General features: G+C 52.5%; 1 protein-coding gene across 4 annotated transcripts in view; it reads right to left on the bottom strand.

The window, feature by feature from the left end:
* Positions 1 to 22,381, bottom strand: part of NAV1 (neuron navigator 1) — a 246,049-nt gene that overhangs the window by 160,516 nt on the left and 63,152 nt on the right. For all 4 annotated transcript variants that reach the window (XM_040636446.1, XM_040636447.1, XM_040636448.1 and 1 more), the window contains exons 2-3: positions 14,237 to 14,989; positions 10,185 to 10,288 (exon numbers count right to left, since the gene is read on the bottom strand). In XM_040636446.1, the coding sequence (XP_040492380.1) occupies positions 10,185 to 10,288; positions 14,237 to 14,958 (826 nt within the window). In that variant the 5' untranslated portion in view covers positions 14,959 to 14,989. The remainder of the gene's footprint in view (positions 1 to 10,184; positions 10,289 to 14,236; positions 14,990 to 22,381) is intronic.

The raw sequence follows: 22,381 nt of genomic DNA, 5'->3' as shown, positions 1-22,381 counted from the left end.
GCTGGTTTTAGAGAAAGGACTGGAGTCTTCTGCTCTCCTTGACCCTTCCTAAGGCCAAATGGCCCTCCCCTAGGACACCCTCCCTGACTCTCCTCACACGGTTCACTGTAGCCACTTCAATAATCTCTGAACATTCAGAGCCAACATTTTTCATTCACCCATTTGTGTTTCCCAAGGATCCATCTTTGGTTGGTCTACTGATTATGAATTTTTTCTCAAAACCCATCATAGCTCTTTGCACACAGTGGGCTCTCAGAAATATTTGGTGAATGACGACCAAGTAAATGAATGAATGCGTGACTCAGAACAGATGTGTGGGGGACTGTAAACAGCAGTGACCTCTCAATACCCCGTGGCGAGAGACACTGCAGCTGGTGTGCTGGAATGGGAACCAGGCTCTGGGATGATGTCCCAGCAACATCTCTGCTTCCTTCTCTGCAGCCCTGGGCCACAAGGAGGCCAGCAGACCCTCTCTTTGCCCCTTCAAGGGAAGCTCCAGTTTTTCGGGGGAATGACCTGGGGACATATCATAACTGAGACCCTCTCCCCCTGACATCCCTATCTCTGCTCCACTCGGAGGTGTGGGAGAGTTTTGCCACACTTCTGGGAGACAGTGGCAAGAGTGGGCAAGGCATCCTCAGAGCCCAGGTTCCCTGGGATATGTGACAGTCTCAACTGGAACTTGAGCCCCACCCTTCACTGCCATCCACAGAAGAAAAGGGGCCAATGGACACCGTGGTCCAATATGGGTGCTCCAGCTTCCTCACACCTCCAAGGGCCTCATTCAGGAAGTCTTCCCAGATTGATCCACGTGTTTTCTCCCAGCCCAGTCACTATTTTGCTTCGCCAAGGCATTGGTAGAAATATGGATTCTGCAAGGCCCTGGCTCAGCCTCTCTGGTCCCAGAAGGCCCCCAAGTCCAGGGGCTGGGAATTTTTCTTCTGGGCCACAAGGTCAGCAGTGAAGGCTCAGAAGAGACTTGCCATTTGCCTGCCTGTTGGGAGAAAATCAGGCTCAGCAAACCAAAGGCTGGGAGTGAAGCCAGGGATCATAGGCCTTCGTCTACCCTCTGGCCTAACTGTCTCAGGGAGCGCTTCTAGGAGGGTAGAAATGCTGAGAAATTCTAAACGACAACCCACATTCCTCGGCACTCACAGCAGCCTGGATGTAGCTCCCCTGAGCTTCTAGGCCCACAGGACAGAGATGGAGCAGGGATGAGCCTACCATCTGGTGAAATGGGCAGGGCAGAGCGTAGATGCCAGAAAGGCAAGTCACCTTTTATCATACAAGGAAACAAGACCCGAGCCCAAAGCCCCGCATGTCCAGCTACAGGTGCAGGACAGGGCTCTCTAAGTCTGACACCTGGGGGCATAGAGGCCAGTGCGGACTCTGCGCAGCACTCAAGGCCTTCACGGCTCTGGCTCCACCTTGCCCTCTCATGCTTCCTACCTGTCCTCTGGTCCAGGCCTAACCCCACCCCTGCTCCCTGTAACCCAGGTGCCCACTGCACCTGAGGTCTGCATGGGGGTCTAGGAGTGCAGTCACATTAAAACCGGACTGCAGAATCCTGGCCGTGGGGACAAGGACGGAGGATTACTCCATTGGTGATCTACAGCGCCACCAGTCCTTTGAAAGCTCAGCCTCATGCCCTTTTGTCCTGGGGCCTGGTCACTTCCAGTGGACCCGGCAGTACCAGCCAGTGCAGGACCCCTTCAGGACTTCTCTCGTCTCAAGTCTTGGAGGTCCCAGTTCTCTTCTCGACTTGCTATGTGGCCTTAAGAGAATGCCTCCATTCTCCTGTAACGAAACGTGTTCTCATTGATCACATAAGAACTTAGGTGGAAGTACAGGGTGGAGAACCTCGGCTCCCTGTGCTCACGGCCTTCAGCAGGGAAAGGCTGAAGGAAAACACCTGATCTAGATGACTCCGAAATTGCACTCACTTAAAATTAGATCCCTGTGCTCCTTGCACTAATAAAGAGACCAGGATAAGAAGCCTTAGACGTTTCCCACATGTGTTTGGCTTGTATGTTGCCATGGCAACTGTCCCACACATCCGTTGGGGTGTTCACTGCACACTGGGCTCCAGATGAGCTCTGCAACACCCAGGTCCATTGCCCTTAGATTAGGACCAGCCCAGATCCGTTGTCATGGCAACCACAGGCCTGTGCGAGGGGAGGAAGAGGAGGGTAGACTGTGTGCGTGCAGCTGTGCCCGTGTGTTGGCTGGAGACACGCAAACTGCCTGTGTGCACGTATCCTATTATACGGGCAAACCCGGAATCAAATCCGACCTGTCCGTGCAGAGTGGATTGTTTTAAGGTCATCGAATCAACACGAAGTGGACCCTCAAAGCTAATCCTCAACATTCTGCTTTAGAGCAGAACCGACCCATTTGCAAGAAATCCTATTACCTCACTGTGGGCCAAGGAAACCCAAAACCTGATGAGAAGAGACAAAAGGTCCAGACCCGAGGCCGTCTGGCCAACGCTGTGATGTTACGGCTGAGGAGCAGAACTCCCTAATCAGTGTCCACAAACTGTTTGAGAGGGTCCGTGAAACCAACCACCAAACAGAAGTCTTGTGTTGTGAGCAGTCCGTTTGTCTGGGGAGGCACGTCATAATGCTCACCGGGTTCTGAAAGAGGTCCTTGATGCTAAAAAGTTAAAAACAACCGCAAGAGTAGGGAGAAACCTTTACCCACCTGACCCAGAACGAGCTGGGGCCGTCCTCACTACTCCAGAGAGAAAGACGCTCCCGTATCCTGGCTATACCCATTCTCTCCGTGGGCACCTCTGTGCTTTATGAGAGTTTTTGTTAGGTTTTTTAAAGAGACATTACACTTAACACAGGAATGCCATGGATTCATATTTCATTGAAGTTTAATAGAATAATCACTGGCAATTACTTAGTATATAAAAACTGCTCTGCAAATGTTAAGAATAGTCATCGTGTGATGGGTGGGAGTTTCAAAGCAGGATGAGAACTTTGCCTTTCTCCCAGCCTGATTTCATCACAAGTTGCTTACCACCTCTGTGCTTCCTCCTGCCTCCATGGAAACCCAGATTCCCAGGCAGGAAGGATGCAGCGAGCGTACGGGGTCAAGCTCCTGCCCCTGGACGGTGCCAGTCTTTACGTGAACACGAGAGCAGCTCTCCCTCCACTTCTGATGGGGCTGAGCTCTCCTCCTGCTCGGAAGTTCTCTTATCTATGTGACCTCGATCATTCTCACCACGGAACACACTCATCGGCTTCTCCAGCCCTCTGTGGAGGTGGAATGATTTTCTTGAAAGAAGGGATGACTAAGACTAACCCCTTCTCGGTCCTCCCCCCCTTCCCCCCCAGGGCTTGGATGACCCCACGCTCGCTGACCCTCCCTCTGCCCTGACCCTTTAATTACCGTCAGCTCTCTCTGAAGCAGAGGACTCCCACAGCCCCTGAGCCACACGAAGGCGGGGTTTTGATTCCTTCCGCCTCTTAAAGGACTCAGGACGAGGAATATGATGACTGGGGGTAATTCTCAGCACTTAATCTTCCTGGTTATTGTGTCTGTGTTGCTCTCCCTCTTCAACTGCCTCTCCCCAGAGCTCCTTCCGTGTAAGCCTGCTGGGCAGCCTTATTGTGGGGGGGGAAGTCTCTCAGTGGGGGACCCTAATCCTCTTATCAAGGGGATAGGGGGAGTACAGGGAAGGGGGGGTAACACTGTGTTCCGGTTTTTCCCATTCAGCGGTGCCAGAGAGAGGGACGAGAAAGCCTAGCTTGGAGCCTGTGCTCCTTGAGATGAAGCTGCCTGCAGGCTCTCCACCTGCCTCGGGCCTTCCCAGAGAGACCCCGTTTCTCGGAAATTGTGAAGAGGATTGGCCAACTTTTGCCTCAAGGGATGGGACAAAGACCGGTGAAACCAAGTCTTTAGGGCATCACTGAAATGGGGTTTCTCTGGATTGGTTATGGAAGTTTCTCTCCATTGGTCATGGACGGACAGCGGTGAATGTTTAGCAACTAGTTCAGGTTCCTTCCTCCTTCCATGGCAGAAATTTCTGGCAGCCCCAGAGCCCCCTGGATAACACTCTGAAGTTGTAAGGGGTAGTCGGATCTGGAGGGATTCCTAGTAACCAGGTGTACTCCCAGTGCGTATCCTTATCCTCAGGACCTTCCCACGGGCCCACAGAGAACTACACAAGAGGCCAGAGCTTCCCAGGAAGAACTAAAGCAGCTCCTCTCAGTGGGGAGAGCTGAATCTCTAGAAACCTGCCGGGAGGAAGCTGTGTCGAGGTCAGACAGGTACAGGGTATGAGGGCAATTCTCTAGGAAAGTTCATCACCTTCTTCTTCTACCCGTCTTTCCTAGTACTGAAGACTTGGGGTGAAAGGGGGTGGTCCGCAGACTGCTGTTGTTTATATTCTTACGGGGTGTCATGAAGCCAGAGCTTGCCCTGCTCTTTCGGATGGGAGGCATATTCCAGACTTGGGGCTTCTCCAGATCCTACCTAGCTGCACAGGCTGTACCCTGCACTGTTCTAGACCGGCCACATCGGCTCCACAAGGGCACAGGTCTTTGCCTGTTCTGTCCACAGATGGACCCCAAGTGTCTAGAGCAGTGCCTGGCACATTATAAGTACTTAATAAAAATGTGGTGAATGGATATGAATTTCCTCTGGAGTTGGGTAGTACAAAGGCCCTGGTTTTCTTGGGTGGAGCAGGAAGCAGGGAAGCTAGGCCTTGTCAGACCTCTGGATTGTGTTTTGAGTACTCAGGTCATACGGAACTGTTCACACACCTTCCAGAGTGGAAGCAATCTCAGGAGGGAGCAGCATGGTGGGGGGGGGGGACAGGATGCCCAGCCCCCCACANCCCCCCCCCCCCCCCGCCACTACTTTTGACATTCCACTAAAATGGCTCCCACTGGGTCAAATTCACGGCTTGGAGATTAATCTCATTCCCAGCCAAATGCTGTCTTGAGGAGAAGTCACTCAGTCTCCTCCCTCCCCCTTCCTCCTCCTAAGAAATAGAATCCAGATCCCTCTAGTTTCTATTCCAAACTCCTCCAGCAGGGTACCTCAGATGACCTCACTTCTCTGGCCTCTTCCTTCACAGGCCCCTCCTAGAGCCAGGCTCTGTCCTGCTGGTCATGCCACTGCCCCTCCTCGCCTCCCGGGGGGCACCCCCAGGACTTGGGACATGTTCCCCTCCAGTGAAGTCATGCCCTGTATGGCTAACAGCATGACCTCTGAAGGCCAGCTGCCTGGGTTCCAATCCTGGCCGGACCACCCTGGGCACATCGCATAGCCTTTCCTCATCTGTAAAGTGGGAATGTTAGCAACAGCACTCTCCTCAGTAGCGAACAATAGCACACATTAAGCAGTTACTCTGTATCACTGCTCCTCCAAGCACTTTACTTACATTAGTGTATCTGGTCTTCACGAAACCCTAGGAAGAAGCTTCTGTCATCATCACGGAGGCACAGAGAGATGAAATCATTTACCCAAGGCTGCACAGCTCACAAGTGGTAAAGCTGTGATACGAAGCTAGGGAGTTGTTCCGACTCTCAAACGGTTGTTAGAAGGACTGAACGTGCTTATTGGCAGTGCCTGATTCAGAGGAAGCCACAGCAAGTGTTAGCCACTGCTCCACAGTATTATTATCACCTCGCCTCCCAGCTCCTAGAACTCTACCTGGTCCCAGGCAGCCACCCTGTTTATCCAAACAGGGCCTCCAGAGACCCCCGAACTCCCGAGCCACCTCTGGCCCACAGCGGCACGGAGCTGCCTGAGCCCCGACAGCAGAGCTAATACCATCTGCCCCTGAACTTGGTCTATGTTTTCTAGTCAATTGTCTGCACGTCCTCTCTCCACGGATGGCTGGGATATCAGGCTCAGCTCAGCCTGAAAGTCCCCAGAGGGCAGGGAACACCGTGGTGTGAACCCAGCATGAAATGACACAGGTTAGGGATGACAGAGAAGTCAGTGACATCCCACGGCTTACTCACGTTGAGGGAGATGTCAGCAGGCCTGTGGCTCACTGACCCTGTTCCCTCCCCCACCATTTGGCGGAGGTTAAGGGAGACAGTGTGCCAATGACACAGCACGAGCTGGCAGCAGCGGAAGGCAGGGGAGCAGCACTGGAAGGCTGGACTTTTTAACAAGCCTGGATTCAAATCCTGGCACAGCCCCCTAGTTGTGTGTCCCCGGACAAGCTAGATCATGAAACTTCTCTGAGCTGGAGTTTCCTCATCTAGGCCACAGAGTAACAGCACCACCTGCAAAGGGCTTCATACGATGCTTATGAGGACTTCAGGGGAAGCATCTAGCCCTGTGCCCTGCACCTAGCAGGTGCTCAATAAATGCTAGTCATTGTTACTGCTTGGTCATTTTAGTGTTGGGGACATCAGAAGGCAGGGGTCCTGGCTTCAATTCACCTGCTAACGAACCAGGCAGTCGTGAACAAGTCTGTTTCTCTCAAGCCGCATCTCTCCCCGTGGAAAACGAGGCCACATGTGAGTGACGTGCAACGTTCATTAGAGCTTTAACTTCCTGTGTTCTTTGATTTTCCAAGTCATCGGTCGCCCTGGGATACTTGGATTTGGCCTGAAGCTCCCAGAAGAGCACAGGGGTCTTGCACCGCTGTGTTGCAGCCTCCAAAGAGCCCACGACAGATGCCTCTCCCAGACAGTGCAGTGACCAGACTTCTCTCCTGCCCCCGCGGAAGGCGCACCAGGTTTGCAAGTTTTCTCAGAAGGGGGACTCTATCCCCGCTCCCAAATCCACAAAACACGAAAAACTGAATTCTGGCTTAAAGATGGAGTCAGCTCAACAAGGGAGAAGAATGAAGGAGGAAAAACAACTCCAGCATGAGGCCAAAAGCTACCCTGCCCTCCCGTTCTATATATACCAACGCTTGTGTGAGAAGCAAGGCAGGGAGGAGGCTCTGGCGTGTTCCCCAGTGACACGTGTTACGATGAGAGAAGGTCCCTTCATTATGTGTCCACTTAGCGCTCATTCAAACATGCCACAAAGTGGAAGTAATTAAGGAATCCGTGTCAACCTTGGGGCGACCTTTCCCAGTCCTCCTGCACACGGCCTCACACATGTGGGCACACAGAAATGTCAGCACTGGCTTCCCTTGGCTTTCCAAATTAAGATCTGATGGTGACCGATGCTCTGCTTTTGCACTGATGGCAACCAAGGGGAGTGCTGGCAGATGGGACCAGCACGGGGCCCTCACCAGCACAGCCAAGCAAGCCGAGAGTGCGTCAGGGTGCACACACAAACACCCAGGGGCTGGGTGCAGAACACCTCGGGGACGTAGGAAGGCCAAATCCCAAGACCGCTGTGTGGTAGCAAGTTATCATGGGAAATTCTCTTCCTGCTCTACAAAGCTTATCCCACCTCATTTGGACTCCATCCCCAGGCAGAATAAGTAAGTACAAGGCTGAGAAAGGTCTTAGTCTTCCCTGCTCCCCTCAAGGCCCCTGTCCCCCCAGATGCCTGGATATTGGGAAGAGAACAGAAGAAAGCCTGGTTGCTCCTCGTCACCCAGCAAGAAGGAGGCCCACAGAGGATCAATGACTCCACAACCACGGACCTTGGTTCCTTACTCACTCACTCAATTCACCATTTCACCAAACACTCATCAGCGGGCACTGTGCTAGGTCCTGGGGAGCAAGACGGGGTCGCAAACAAGAAGGAAGGATGTCTGAGCTACAAACGAAAGCACACCTGCCCCTTGTCGTCTACAAACTGCTATGGGACTCACATGGCCAATAACTGTGCTGGGTTCTGTGAATGACACCAATATAGGGTATTCTCTTCTCCAAGGCACCCAAATATCCTTCTATAAATTGGGGGGCATGGTGCCAGTGTCCTCCTCATGCTGCAGGGCCTCGTGCGGGCAGGACTGACTGGGCCGTCCTATCAGCTCCGACAAGGGCAGGTCACTGCCAACCGATCCACTGGGTCAGGCTCGCTGGAGTGAATCTGTGGACTACGAATTCCTTGAAAACAGGTCAGAGTCTTACTCATCTCTTTGGGTTTTTTTTTTTTTAATATAAATGCCATTTTAATTAATTAATTAATTCTTTTTAAAGTAGGCTCCATGCTTAATGTGGGGCTTGAACTCATGATCCCAAGAGTAGCATGCTCTACTGCCTGAGCCAGCCATGTGTCCCTCACTCATCTTTTACCTTAGTGTTGAGCACAGTGGCATAAGGCAAACACTCATGGATGGTTTGTTGATCGAATGAGAAGAAATGGACGAATGAGTCATGTCACGCTCCGAGTGAAGTTGAGAGGTAGGGGAGCAGGGCATAAAATGCAAGCCTTCCATTGTCTCTCTTCTCCTCTCTATTTCCCCCAGGCTCAGAGTGCAGGCACCCCTACAAAGCACGGGCAGACCCCAAATCTCTCGTGCCATCCAACCCATCAAAATGCTCGGCGTATCCTTGGCCAACACGGATCGCCATGATGACGAGGTAGTGCCAGAGCAGAGCCAGTGCAGCGAACCTTGCTCCTCTTCCCCCAGGAGCCTTGGAGGAAGCAAGGGCTTCTCCCTTCTCTCATCACCTCCAAAGGGCCACCGGCACTTCACCTCACGGAGGAGCCCAACCTGGGATCTCTCAGACACGCTCCGAGCTGGCTGGTAAGGATGGTCTTCCAGCTGACGAGCCTGGGGGATTCCTAAAGCCAGTCTGCAGCAGACGCTCAAAGTAAACGTCCTCTCACCAACTCATCGGATAATGATTATGAACGAGTGCCTGGGTAGGTGGAGATCGCTCGACTCCAACAATGTGGCATGCGCATAAGGAAGCCATTACGCTAACAACACTGCAAATGTAAAAATAGAGCTCCACATAGTTTCCTGGTGACCACATTCTAATTCTGATGGGTTTTCAGTGCCAGTGATATTTGGTTTCCTTTGTCCCCCACCATGCCCTGGTTCCTCTGTGGGTGTACTTATTGTGGGAGGCAATGGCTTACTTTCTAGAAGCCCACGCTCTATCCCCCCCATAAGCCTCCTCTACCAGGCTCGCCATAGAGTGAGTGTTGCTGCTCTGTCTTCAAGGTCACCATGGACCCAAGACCACTGCTGGGGCCCAGGCTGGCCGGGAGAAGGCTCAAAAGGGCCCGGCCCCCAGCCTACAGGAACACCCAAGCACAGGAGGGGAAGAAGAAGGCAGGAACGGCATTCCACTGGGGTCCGATGACATCAGGGTCAGGCTGTGTAGTACGCCCCAGCTTTGCCCACCGGAGCCCAGCACTGAAATGAAGCTAAGACAAAACCTTTGGACAATCTCAGGTTTGCCAAAAGGGAGCTCATCCTTTTCCTGAGACAAGCCCTCTCTGGAAACTAAAGGATAGACAGAGCCAGTGCCCTGCAGTGTGGAGTCTCGGTACCTCTCGTGTATACCACAGTCATCCTCTAGGGATTTTTTAATGTTGCAAGAAAATCCAGACACACGCCTAAACCCCGCTAAGAGTTTAGAATCTGACCCGTCTAGGCCCCTATCTATGGCACACAAGCATTCACGCAGCCGCTCACCAGTCACTCACTCACAGACACCTGCTGAGCATCTGCTGTGGGCCAGACAGGGCCTGAGGATGCGCTGGGGACAGGCAGGTCCCTGCCCTACAGAGTATCACTGTGTCCCAGCGTCGGCGCTCTTCTTGGTAAGCCTCACGTTCTGGCCCTGAGGCTCAGTCACCAGTATGACAAGGATCAGATGATATGTTGTGACCAGAGGGTGCCGCAGGGAAGGTGACAGGTGTGGGAGTGGTCCAGGGACAGGCAGCAGGTGTCAGGCATTAGCCAAATGGCTCTGGGCTGCCTCGCCGGTTCCCAGCACCTCCACTGTTCATCTGGGCTTTGCGTGGAACCAGGCTCTTGGTTCTCAATCTCCCAGCTTGGGACTTTTTTGTCATGGCCTCGGTGACTCCCAGATCTGAGCTCTGGATTAACAGGACACCCACTGGCCCTTTCCTCTCCGGACTTGGACGTGCTCCTGGATTTGATGGACCAACCCTGGGTTGAGCCAAGCATGGCAAAAACTCGAAGTGCAATTCACAGGCTGGTGTTTCATTGTGAAGAGACGGACCTGTTTAGCCAGGACACTTCTTCCCCAGGGGCAGTAAGGAGACTTCTAGTCCGGTGGCCTCCCCACCCCAGGAGGAAGTCTCTCCCCCAGAACACTCACCTGCACAGGAGAAGCTCTCCTCAGTCCCACCAGGGCAGCCAGAGTAGCCATCAAGGACCCAGCCAGCCTGAGGGAGGGGGCCAGGTTCCTGGTCCGTCTGAAGCCTGTGGGACAGAGAAGGGGTGGTCAATCATCGAAGAGGTTGTCCTGGCCTCGAAGCTTCTCCAAGGGACTAAGGGAAGTCCCTTGGAGCTCGGTTCTTCTCCCCTCTGCACCCCTCTGGGCTGAGCCTTCCCTGGCAAGCATGCATACATGTGTGCATTCAGCACAAAGCAGGACTTGGGCAAAGTGAGGCCAGTGGCAGGGGCTACGGGGGAACTCGCGAGGGCACTGGGATGCCTGATGCCAGTCACCCTTTGGTGTTCCAACCGTTCCCACAAACACAGATGGCCCACAGGACAGAGGAACCCAGAGTCACTCCGGGCCTTGGGTCCTGCCGTGGTCCCTGCCCTCAGGCTGGGCCTGGATTACAGCCATGTTCGTACGCAAAGGGAAGAGCTCCCTCTACAGCGGAGGTCACTGACTCCCTACGCGAGCTTAGGGGGCACGCAGGCCTCCTTGGGCTTGCTCACAGTCCAGACAGCGAGGAGGTCAGGGAAGAAGGAGGGGTAGGCTCAGCTGAGGTCACAGCGACTCCCGGGAGGAAAAGTCCGTGCTGGGCCAGTGTGGCAGCAGGAAGGAAGGGTGAGGTCTCCGGGCACCAGCTCCCAAGTGCACGCAGACTTCTGAGCACAACCCCAACCGTACAATCGCTCCCAGGAACAAAGGCTGTGGGAGCTTTTATTATAGGCAATTACCCTGGGCTCTCAGAGCTGGCCCGCCCACCCGTCCGCCCGCTGTCTCCAGCTAAATGGACCCTTTGGCAGCTTGGCAGGAGGGGGAGGGGAGAGCTGTGCAGTCGGGAGGGAAAGGTGACGTCTGGTCCTGGGGCCGGGGGCTGGGCCGGGCGACCCTGGGAGTCTCCAGTGCTACTGAGATCTGTCTTCCTCTCTCCAGTTTTTCCTTTTTTCCAACCCAGATGGCTGGGACTCTAGGCTCAGCTCTGCTGTTAACTCACTGTGTAATGCAGAGCAATCCTCCTGGTCTCACTTCCATTGTGGGCTAGAAGAGGTGACCTCCCAGGTCCAGATCAGTCTGACAGTCCCGGCTGGTGTGAGGTGTTTGCCGCTCCTGCCTGGCTCTAAGCCACACAGGCAGGGTTGAGCTCTTGTGTGTCTGCAGGCCCCCCGAGCAGGGGGCTTGCGATAGAGCAGGGTGGGGGGTACTCGGACAAAGCAGGAGACCTCATTTTGCCCTGGGGAGTGCTTGGTCTGATGGGGTCGCTCAGCATGTACTACTGTCAATTCAACACCAGCCTGATATTCGAGTATCGGGGGGACAAAGAAAAACTGGACTGGGTTGATTTCTTGGAAGAAATGAATGTAGACCTGAGTTTTTGGAGGGATGCAACATACTGGTGAGGAAGTAACAGGACATTCTACTGGGGAGAGGGAAGTCTAGGTCACGTACACATGGCACTGAATAGCATCATCTACGTAGAGCTAAGCACCGCCTGACTCAGAGCAGGGAGCAGGAACTAGCGTTAGAAATACAAGTAGTTTGCTGTCGTGCTTGTTGGTGTCATGACCATGCGGCCAGGGTGAGCAAGCGTGCACTGGCCCGGGGCACTGAGGAAGGCAGCCTCCGTGTCTCTAATCTCAGTCAGTTCTACACTCTCCTCTCCGCCTGCCTCCACCTCCCCAAACTCAGCCAGGGCCCCAGGCCTCCCCTCACCCTCCAGCCCGAATGGACAGTTTCCTCTATGCTGGAAGTTGGTTCGAGGTTGAACCAGACAGAAGAAAACCAATAACCCTACCCTCCTGACACCACTGACTGTACCCTCCTCACCGAAGTCTGACCGAAGGCCAGCCGGAGGAGGGAAGGAGAGAACTGTTGGGAAAAGAGAACACTGGGCAGGTGGAAAAAGGCAGCCCCAGGGTAGTGAAGCTGTAGGGGGCTCTTTCCCAGGACAGCAGAGGAGAATGAGTTTGAAGATATGAGGGAACCAGATGTACGAGAGCAGAGGATCTGGAGAACGGATTGAGAGGCATTTATGCCTTCTCTGCGTCCAGACAGCAGGGGTGACCAGAGGGAGGCGGTGGCGGGTCAGAGAAGAGGCAGGGATACACTTCCTGGGGAGGGAGGGCACTGGACCCCGTGGATGGAGACGGCTATGGAGGATAGGGCAGGGAAGGAGACGGCTGGCGGATCTGCTCCCTGGAGAAGCAGGTCGGGCAGGACCGGGCTGGAGACAGGGAGGGGAGCACGATAACTCTGCTTCTGGGAGCAGCTGGAACTTTGCAGAAGGCCAAGGTGCCGGGGGTGGGGGCAGGAGATTTCCATGAAAACTGGATGTCTGTGCCTTCTAGGGAGCAGATGGCCCCTCCTTGGCTCTGCAACTTGCAAGGGTAGCCCAGCCTGGCCCTTGGCAGAGTGACCCACGGCAGCCACTCCAGGCCCCGAAGGGTACTGGGCTCCCACCCACCTGCCAGTGGCACCTAGGGGTGTCCTTCGTCCTAATCCACCCTTGCCCGAACCATGACCCTCCCTGCAACCCTAACCCAGGGCCTGAAACAGGCAAGGTCTAGGAGGTGGATGGTGAAGAAAACCACCCCCTGACGTTGGTACAACGCATTTCCATTTCTGCATAAATGCAAACATGCAGTGAATGTTTGCTGAGTGAAGGAAAGACGGTTCTGTTTAGGTTGCATTGAAATGTTCAAAGGAAGAAGTTCTGACCTCTTTGGAAAATGTCAGAGTCTAAATCTGCCAGGGGACGTGTAGGATAGATAATGTAAAATCTTAAACAATTTAATGCCTAGACACTTTTCCCAAAGGTTGAATTCAAAATGAAGGACATCAGGCGGAAGGAAATCAGGTAGAAGAAAGCCAAAGAATCACCGGGGAAACACTGTACTGATTGGGAAAAGGCCATTCGAAGGCAGGTCTGCCCTGCGTGCGTGCTTCCGTGCGTTCTCTCATCAGCTGGAGAACTCAGTGGAGGTCACGAGGGACAGATGGGAGGAGCTCCTTCGGAAAAGGAACATGGGCGCGCTGGGTGGGCAGTACCTTGGGCAGAAGAGATGCTCCCAGAGGCAGGGATCACCCAAGTGAGAACTTCCTTTGATCACAGTGTCAGCTGGAATTCCTCCCATGACAGGAAGCTCACTGCCTTATCCGTCATTTGCAAACCTCTCCAGTGCTGGAAAGTTCTTCCTCCTGAGCTTCCAATCTGTCTCAAACTGACTTCTAATCGCCATGACGCCGACTCAGTACTCTGGAGCCGCACCAAGTAAATCTCATTCATCTTACGACATGACAGCTCTTCAAATATTTGAGAACAGCACTCAGACCCTCTCTAAGCCTCCCTTCTCCAAAGTAAACTGCTTCAGCTCCTTTAATCATCCTTCTAACGCCTTTTTTGGATCCTTCACCAATCTGTTTGTCTTTCTTGAAATATGTTTTTGGGCATCAATGCCCTTTTAAAATGTGGTGTTCCTAACTGTGAATCTCTAAAAGAGGCCTGACCACATTGGCTTCCTGGTCCTGGGCCCCGGATGTCTATTACTGTGGTGTAAGAGTGCCTGGAACTTTTCAGAGACCAAGTCACACTGTTGGCTTCTAGTACAAGTGAAAGCTCCTAGCAGTTCCCCACCCCCACCCTCCAGGCGCTCTGCTGCTGCAGAGACACCCCTCCCCCGCACCGTGTCCCTGCAATGGTGTACAAGCTTCTCCAAACCCCAGATGTAACTGCGTTTCTCCTCACACTAGCACAGAGAAAAAGCCCAGGAAGTCGGGCTGGCCAGGGAGGTACTTAATTTGCATTTCAGCATTTCTAAACCGTGTGACACTTAATAATTAAAATTTGGTTTACTTAATGTGGCCATTTTAGTAAAGATATTTTTATTAAAAAGCATATGTACTTGATGGACTGAGGCCCCCTCCTCTGGCTGGCTGCTGGGTCCCAGCTCCATGCGTCCCTGCTTCCCTCCCCACCTGCTCCCCCAACTCACCTATACTGGAAGGGGGCCACTGTGGCTGTGACTGGCTGACTCTGCTGATGGCCGGAGGTGAAGCTGATGGCCCCCGGGGTGGGAGAGGGGCGTTTGCTCTGCACGGGGCTGCACCCCGGGGAGGAAGCCCCTGACACTGCTCCCGCATCAGGCTCCAAAGACCTTGGGACCCCTGAACTTTTGTAGTTTGTATCTCTTTGATCCCTTCCTGGGTAGTTAGGAGGTTTTCGACCTTCAGGAGCCCCTGGTATTTGAGTTTCTCCACGAGAGCTTGTTCGGGATGGGCTCCTGCCCCGGGTCTGGCGGACTGGAATCCCTTCTTGAGCCACCTTCTTCTTTCCCTGGGTGCCTTGTGTCTCCCCAACTCTTCTGGACCCAGCCCAGCTGGAGGGGGCTGCTTTTGGGGCTGCCCTGGGACTGCTCCATGGGGAGCTAGAAAGGCCTTCGCCACCCTCAGCTGACTCTCTCACCGCCCCAGAAGCCTTGGGGGAGCCTCTCCCCCGGGAGGCCTTAGGAGAGGAGCTTCTGGAAGGGCCTCCTGCCTTGCCCAGTCTTGGGGAGGCTGCGCGCTGGGGGCTCAGGGCCAGGCCGGCCTGGCGTGGCCGCAGCTGGGGAGAAGCACCCGGTGTATGAATCCTGGTCTGGGAAGCCGCTCGAGGCACAGGGATGGAGGAGGCATAGTGGGGGCGGCTGGCAGAGTTCACGTTGGCCATCCCATTCATGGTTAGCAAGGCAGCAGTGAGGACTACTGTCCTGCAGAGAGAGGAGAGAAAAGAAGATCTTTAGGCACCATCCCAAGCTTCCGTCCCTGAGCGTATAAAGATGACGCTGGGGTCAGGGCAGGAGGCACCGGCATCCAGGCTGGGCATCGGGGCTCCTGGCTTCACATCCTGACTCAGTCAGTGCCTGCCTGCCTGACTCTGGGCAAACCCCATGACCTCTCTGCTCTGAAACACAGCTGTGAGGCGCATGTGCAGACACACAGGTGAAAGAGTTTTGTGAACAATGATGCTGTGTACAAATGGAGTCAATTTAACTTTCTTTGCCTCTGCTCCCCTCCGCTGATCGGGGATAGACTCTCCTCACAGCCCCTCCCTCTCAGACCTTTCCTTGTAGCCTAAATCTATAATCCCCTGTTCACAGTAAACCAACTCCCTTGTGCCCTCAGCCTTTTCTCTGCACATTCCTTCCACCTGCCACTTTATCTGACAAAAGCACCCAGGATACCTGTCCAGGGGAATATAATCTTCCAGATCCCACTGGCCCAAAGGTGGAGCAGCCAATCCCAATCCCCACAAATAATAAACTTGTAAACCTCCCTCCACCCTGGGCTCCTGCCACCTGGCTCATACCATTCACTGGTCCTCATTGATTCCCTCTCCTGGTCCCTCCCCACTGTCCCCACCCCTCAGTCACTGGAGGTCTGAGCACTGGCTCACAGTCTTCCTCATAGCCATTCCCTATGCACCCTCTGGACCAGCACTCAATCCCTTCCCTCCCAGACCTTGATCCATTAATTATCCCATCCCTCTCCCGTATCTTCAACCTCTCCTCCTCTACCAGCTTCTCCTCCCCACCAAGTTAATTAATGAATTAATTGCTCTATTAATCACTTTCATTTCCAAGGGAATTTGAAGCCATTTACAAAGACACAGTCAATCAATTCCAGATGAAAGAGTTAAATGTAGAAAATGAAACCATAGAAGAATTTGCAGAACACACGCATAAATGTTTCCATAATTCTGTTGTGGGAAAGGACTTTAGAAGCCCCACGTCAGAGGCAGAAATTATAAAGGAAAACACTGACAGACTTCAGTGCATAAAAATGAAAATCTCTGTATGAGGGGAAGAGAGGGATAAAGAAAGGGGGGGTAATCAGAAGGGGGAATGAAACATGAGAGACTATGGACTATGAGAAACAAACTGAGGACTTCAGAGGGGAGGGGGGTGGGGGAATGGGATAGACCGGTGATGGGTAGTAAGGAGGGCACGTATTGCATGGTGCACTGGGTGTTATACACAACTAATGAATCATCGAGCCTTACATCGGAAACCAGGGATGTACTGTATGGTGACTAACATAATATAATAAAAAAATCATTAAAAAAAAAAAGAAAATCTCTGTATGGACACAAAAGCCTTTTGAAAAGATTCAAGCCATCAATATACTATGAAAATACTTGCAGCATATATGGGGGACAAGGGAATTCTAGCAAATCAATAAGAGAAAGCAAACACTCCATAGAATAAAGAGCAAAAGACTTGAACAAGGAATTCACAAAATGATACATATAATTGGCCAAAACCTAACAAAAACAAAAGGCCTCCTTAAAATCGAAGAGATGCAGATTAAATGTTATCATTTTTGCTATCAACTTTACTACCTTTTAGGAAAGGCACAATATCCAGTATTGGCACAGCACCACAGGGCTCTCAGACACCGCTGTGGGAACGACGCCAGACCTAGAAATGGGTCCCAGGGAAAGGAGGAAAAATGTAGGCAAATGATGGTGTACAAGGAAAATGCTCAAGTTGACTCTCTAAGGGTAAACTGGCACTGGGTAAAGATGGAAACAAAAGACATGTGGGCAGAGAAAAGACCACCACGGTATGGCCGGTCCATCTGAGACCACTGGAGTGTCCTCTTTCATATTGCAGAGAAAGCAGTTAGCAACTGCACGGGATTGTGTATGGCTGTTGTCGACCTTTGTCTGACCTTTGACTCTATTGCCCAGGACCAGTTACAGGCTAAACTGTGGGAAGTCAATGTAGACCTCTAAACATTGATGGTTTATAGAACTACAGTGTGAAATGACTGAGAGTCAGGGCTTAGAGGACTGCTCTGCTAATGGATGAAATAATTTCCACTAGGAAGAGAAATGCTATGACCACTCCTCCTTTCCTCTAATTTGTACTTTAATGATTTGATGCCATTATTGGATGAACTAAAGTAGCCCCCATCTCCTCCAGCAGAGAAGGCAAAGGCATGTGTGGTCAGGTGCCCACAACCAGCTCGCCTCCACTCCTCCAGTGGGCTGCCCATCACCCAGGCCTACAGGACCACGTCCAAGGCTTGCCTGACTCCTGCTTCCTGCCCATCTATCTCGTGCCCACCTACCAGGCTGTAGACTGAAAGGACACTCGAACTCACCGTCTGCCTGCCCACAGTCTCCCATGCAGGGCACCCTGCCCTGTCCCCAGCCCCAACATGCCAAGGACAGCCCCACAAGAGGGCCTGAGAAGTACTTTCACAAAGAGACCTCAGAGGGTGTCAAGCAGGTACTAACAGCAGTCTGCAAAGTAAGACTAGGATAAAATCTAGCAACCGCGGTCAGGTGGAGAAATAGGGGATCTTTACAATAAGAAGGAACACCATGCTTCAGCCTGGCCTCAAGACAGTAGTGAGAATTCTTCCCCAGTAGAGGCGAGAGTGGATTTACTTTGTCATCCTTCTCGTATCCAGCCATTCCACTAGTTGTCAGCTACATGCATCAGTGACAATGCCAAACAGGACCAGAGGGATAAAAATGGACCTGATCAAAGGTATGTGTGGTCCCTGAGCTGCTGACCTTGGCCTCCAGCACAGAGCTGAGCCAAGCACTGGCCAACTGAACTAATCAGCTGACCACCCATGAGAAGGTCCTAAGACCACTGACCCATTACAGCCCACACCCCTGAGACGTCAGCATTCCCACAGTCCATCCCTCCACTGGCACAATACCACACAGGCCACTTCTGCCTCTCCCCTTAGGCCTAGTCCCCATCAAACCCCAGTGTGGGGACCATGGCCATGTAGGCACCTCAGCCCACCCCCTCTGGGAGCTATGTCTGTGACAGAACCGAGAACCCCATCTTGGTGCTGCCTGCACCTCTCCTGGGAACGGCTTCCCTATTCACGCTGTGGTGCCCAGGGATCCCCCCAAGAACCCAACTCACCTACATTGTCCTCAAAGCATCCCCAGCTCCCCTTGGCCCAGGCTCCCCCAGGCCCTACATCTAGGACTGGCCAGACTTCAGCCAAGAGAGCCTTAAGGCCGAGGAAGCTGCTTTGGCTTCACTTGTTCACAGAGCAGATGCAGTTTCTGCTTTCACTGGATCATCATTTTTTCAAAAGCTTGATGGGAAGAGGATTTAAAAACATTCCTGTGGTAGGCCCCACCCCTCCCTCTTCACTGCAGCTGGGGCCCTGCTCTCTCCTCCTCCCCAGAGGACAGCCCTCACCTAGACCAGGAGCCCACGCACAGGAGGTGACCACCACCATTCCAGGTGGGAGTCTGGGAGAATCAGACCACCTCTGGGGTGATGGAGGAGGGATCTCCAAACACAATGTTCTTTGAGCCTGGCAGGAAAGGGGGCACAAAGGAGCCCTCCTGGTTTGCCTTTAGAGTGGGAACCCACAGGTGCTAAGTATCTTTACAGAGATCTCAAGAGGACAGCAGCATATCTCTCTTCCCCAGACAGCATCAGTATCTCTCTTTCATTGAGACATGGTTTCTAATCCTTACAACAACCTTCTAAAGTAGCTTTTATTACCCCTATTTGCCAGGTCAGGAAAACAAGGCTGAGAAGGTTAGGTGAGCTGCCAAAGAAACAGAGCTAGAAAGCAGGAGAGATGTGATCCCAAAGCAGAGGAGCAGGACCCTGAGGCCCAAGGATGGAGTCCCTAGACCATAGCCACCAAATGCACGTCTGGCCTCAGGATGCACTCCTCAGCCTCCATATCAACACCGTCCTTGCTGTGATTGACAGCTCTGGGCCTTCCAGAGATTGTGGAGAAGAGAGGAAGGGGGGTAAATATAGTGGAAACCAGAAAAGAAAATCAGTCATGGGCAGCTCTGGAGGAGGCCTCCTCCTCCTCCTCCTCCTTCTCCTCCTCCTCCTCCATTTTTCTCCTTTTTCTCCAGCATTCCTCAGATCCAGCCAGCTTTCCCTGTACCCTGCATATCCTGTTTGCCTTTGGGGTGGTACTAGGGGCCAAGATGGTCCTAGGGCACTGCCCCATAAGAGGCTATAGGCAATGAATGGGGGTGGGGAGGGAGGTAATGGGCCAAATCCAGTCTGGCCACATGCTTAATATGCCCAGTTGGTAGCAGGTGGCACACCTGGGGTAGGTGCGATTGAAGAGGAAGACTATGGAGTTCCAAGTGTCTAGCAGATGGGAGGCCTGGGGAAAAGGGGAGAGAGTGCTCATGGGGGGTGGGGTCTTAGCTGAGACACATGGACAATGGTGCTTCCAAAGCTCAAGGGTGAGGCCTCTGTCCAGATGATCTCTCCTGGGGCCCAACCAGGTATCTACTGGCCATGGCATCCAAGCCGCATTCTTAATGGACCGAATGATTTGGGAGACTCCCGTGTTTGCTCTAGGGCTCAGTTTCTCCTTCTGTGAAATAAGGAGAAATCCTTTCTGCCTCCTTGCTCCCCATTTCTTCACGTCCTGAGCAGGCTGAATAAGGTAGTATCTAGAAAACGTTCAGCCTCTTGGGGTATTAAGAAGTATTAAAGTCACTTTCATAATATATAACAGGGTTAGGCGTAATGGGCTCCATTTCCTGGTTCTCACTGTCAGACAAAAATGTCCCAGAGAAGCAGGACAATCTATGTCGCTTTCGGACAGGGCCTGTTCGAGCCAAAGCGCTTGGCTGTCAGTACTGACCATCTTCTGTGATACCTTGACAATATATCTGGGGAGGCTCATGGGCCGAAGGCTAGGAGCTGGGAGTGTTAGCAAGGAGTCTATTTCTTTCTTATGTGAACGTGTATGTGCATACGTGTGTGCGCACGCACACATGGTATTGGGGGAGCCTACTAGATCCCCAACTCCTAAACATGCTCTCCCTTCCTCCTTCTAAGTGCTCTGATCTGAAATTTCACTTAACCTCAGTGGGTAGATTCAAGAAGAGGGTCTCAAGTGTCCCTTAGTTCACTCATTCCGGGGATCCTTAGTAAGTTCCATTAGGGAGTTAGTACTTTCCATTACCAAAGCTCATTGCACTTTCGAAAGGATTCACACCAGGATCCCTTTATTCATCAATACACACCTTGGTTGAATACCTCCCATATGCTAGTGCTTTGCCAGATGCTGTGGCAATCACAGTGGCTGAGCCCCAGGCTCTGCTCTCAAGGAGCCAACAATCTGGTAGGAGGAAACATGCACAGTCATCACAAGCACATATGCTGTGTGTCAAGACAGGCAAAACAAAGTGCTATGGGGATGTGTGTGTGTTAGTCTGATGATGACGATGAGGCAAAATCCAGGAAGGCTTCAAGGAAGAGGCAGCAGCAGGGTTGGGGGTTGGTTTGAGGTCTGGGAGGTCTATCAGTGCTCCAAAACGTACTCTGCTCTTCGAAGAGACTCTGTGGAGTTAGTGGCAAGAGAATAAACTCTGGAGCCACAGTGCCTGGGTCCAAAGCTTGACTCTACCATTTGCTGATGATGTGACCTTGGGCAAATTCCACAAACTCTGAGTTTCCTCATCTGTAACATGAGGCTGAGACCAGGACCTACCTCTTCATTGCTTTGAAGAGTAAATTAGTGAATGTAGTGCTTAGAACAGTACCTAGGACATAGTAATGATTCAACAAGTATTGCTATTATGATCACAAGAACAAAGAGCCTTTTTTTCAAGTGTCCCTCCATCCCAGATGCCCAGGGATGGAAGCTGAACTGCCTGGCTCTTCTGGAGCTTCCAGCAAAGCAAAGGGGGATCAGAGCACCTGCCAGGCTCTGATCAGAAACCTATAGCATCAACAGGTAAAACACTGCCTGTGCTGGATGTGATAACACCCAAACACTGACCACAGATACGGTAGGCAACTAGACAGTTGGAAATTTTGTAGTGGAAAGAGTAAAGCCTTTTGAGTCAGGAAGACCTGGGTTCAAATCCTAGATCTGCTACTTCTTGCTATATGGCCTTAGAGAAGCTATTTTAACTTCCCTGAGCCCAAAGTCCTCATCCGTAAAAAGGAGTCTTAGAGTTTTGTAAAGATTCAATGACAGAATAAAGATGAGATACCCAGCATGGTGGCTGGCACACAGTAGACGCCCAAGAAATGGCCAAAATTATATTAAGGAGAATAGCTGCCCTTCTTCTCTGAAGGGAAGGAGACAAATTGAGACACAGACTGGAATAGTCTGATGGATGGCAGGCGAGTCCAGAGGCCGGTGGCTTCCAGGGAGAAGGGGCACAGTCCCTGAACACAGTGTGCAGCCCTAGCCAACATGTACTTCCACCTTTTCCAGTCTACACCCCGGCTGTCGATTCTCTCATCCTCACACTGAGGCTATTTTATTTTAAATCCAACACTTTTTAGTTGTATTTACCAACTGCATGCCAGGCACTGTTCTGAGTTCTTCACCTAGATTAACCTGCAATTGCCCTGTGAGTTGGTGGGATTATATTATCATTCCCACGTCACAGGCAAGGACACCAAGGCACAGAGAGGCTAATGAATTTGCTTGTGATCACACAGCTAGTAAATGGAAGAGCCAACATTAGAGGCACAGTGGAACCAGTCTGGGCCTGAAACAACCCTGCTCTGCTGCTCAGCCTACAGCCTCAATCCAGGCCTCCCCACCCCCCACCCCACTGACTCCCTTCCACCCCCAACCTCCTTTTTTCAGACTTGAATCATTCTGGCCTCGGGCCCCATCAGGACAAACAGAGGCGACTGGCTCCTCAATGCTCTGCAAACCCCAGAGCCAGGAAGTATTTTTGGCCTATAAATATTTTACTCTAGCTCAGAATGTGGTGAGAGCTTAAGCGCCAGCTCTTTCAGATCTGCGGGGCCAGAGGCAGGATGAAGGGAGGGAAGGCGGGCACTATATTCAGTGGTCCCTCCCAGGTCTGGAGGACTGACTAGCCAGGCTGCAGGTTCCCAGCCAGGACTCTCCACCGCCCTTTCTGCCCTTGAGTCTCCCGCAGCGGCGGCGGGGTAGGCGGGGCGCGCGGGGCGGCGGCCGTGGTGCTGATAGGACAGCTCCTCCTGCAGTGGCCCCGTTAAAGGAGCCGCGTCTGCGCTTTGCGAATGTAGTTAGGATGTCCACTTCAAAAAGTCAGAATATTTTAACCACAGCATGGAGAGGCTGGATATGGAAGGAAAGAGAAGAGAGAGAAGGGAAGGAAAGAGAAGAGAGAGAAGGGAAGG

This window comes from Ursus maritimus, unplaced genomic scaffold (assembly GCF_017311325.1).
Source record: "Ursus maritimus isolate PB19 unplaced genomic scaffold, ASM1731132v1 scaffold_2, whole genome shotgun sequence".
NCBI classification, from domain to species: Eukaryota; Metazoa; Chordata; class Mammalia; order Carnivora; family Ursidae; genus Ursus; species Ursus maritimus.
Note: the sequence above shows the minus strand (reverse complement) of the source record. Positions and strands in the feature narration are given on the sequence as shown.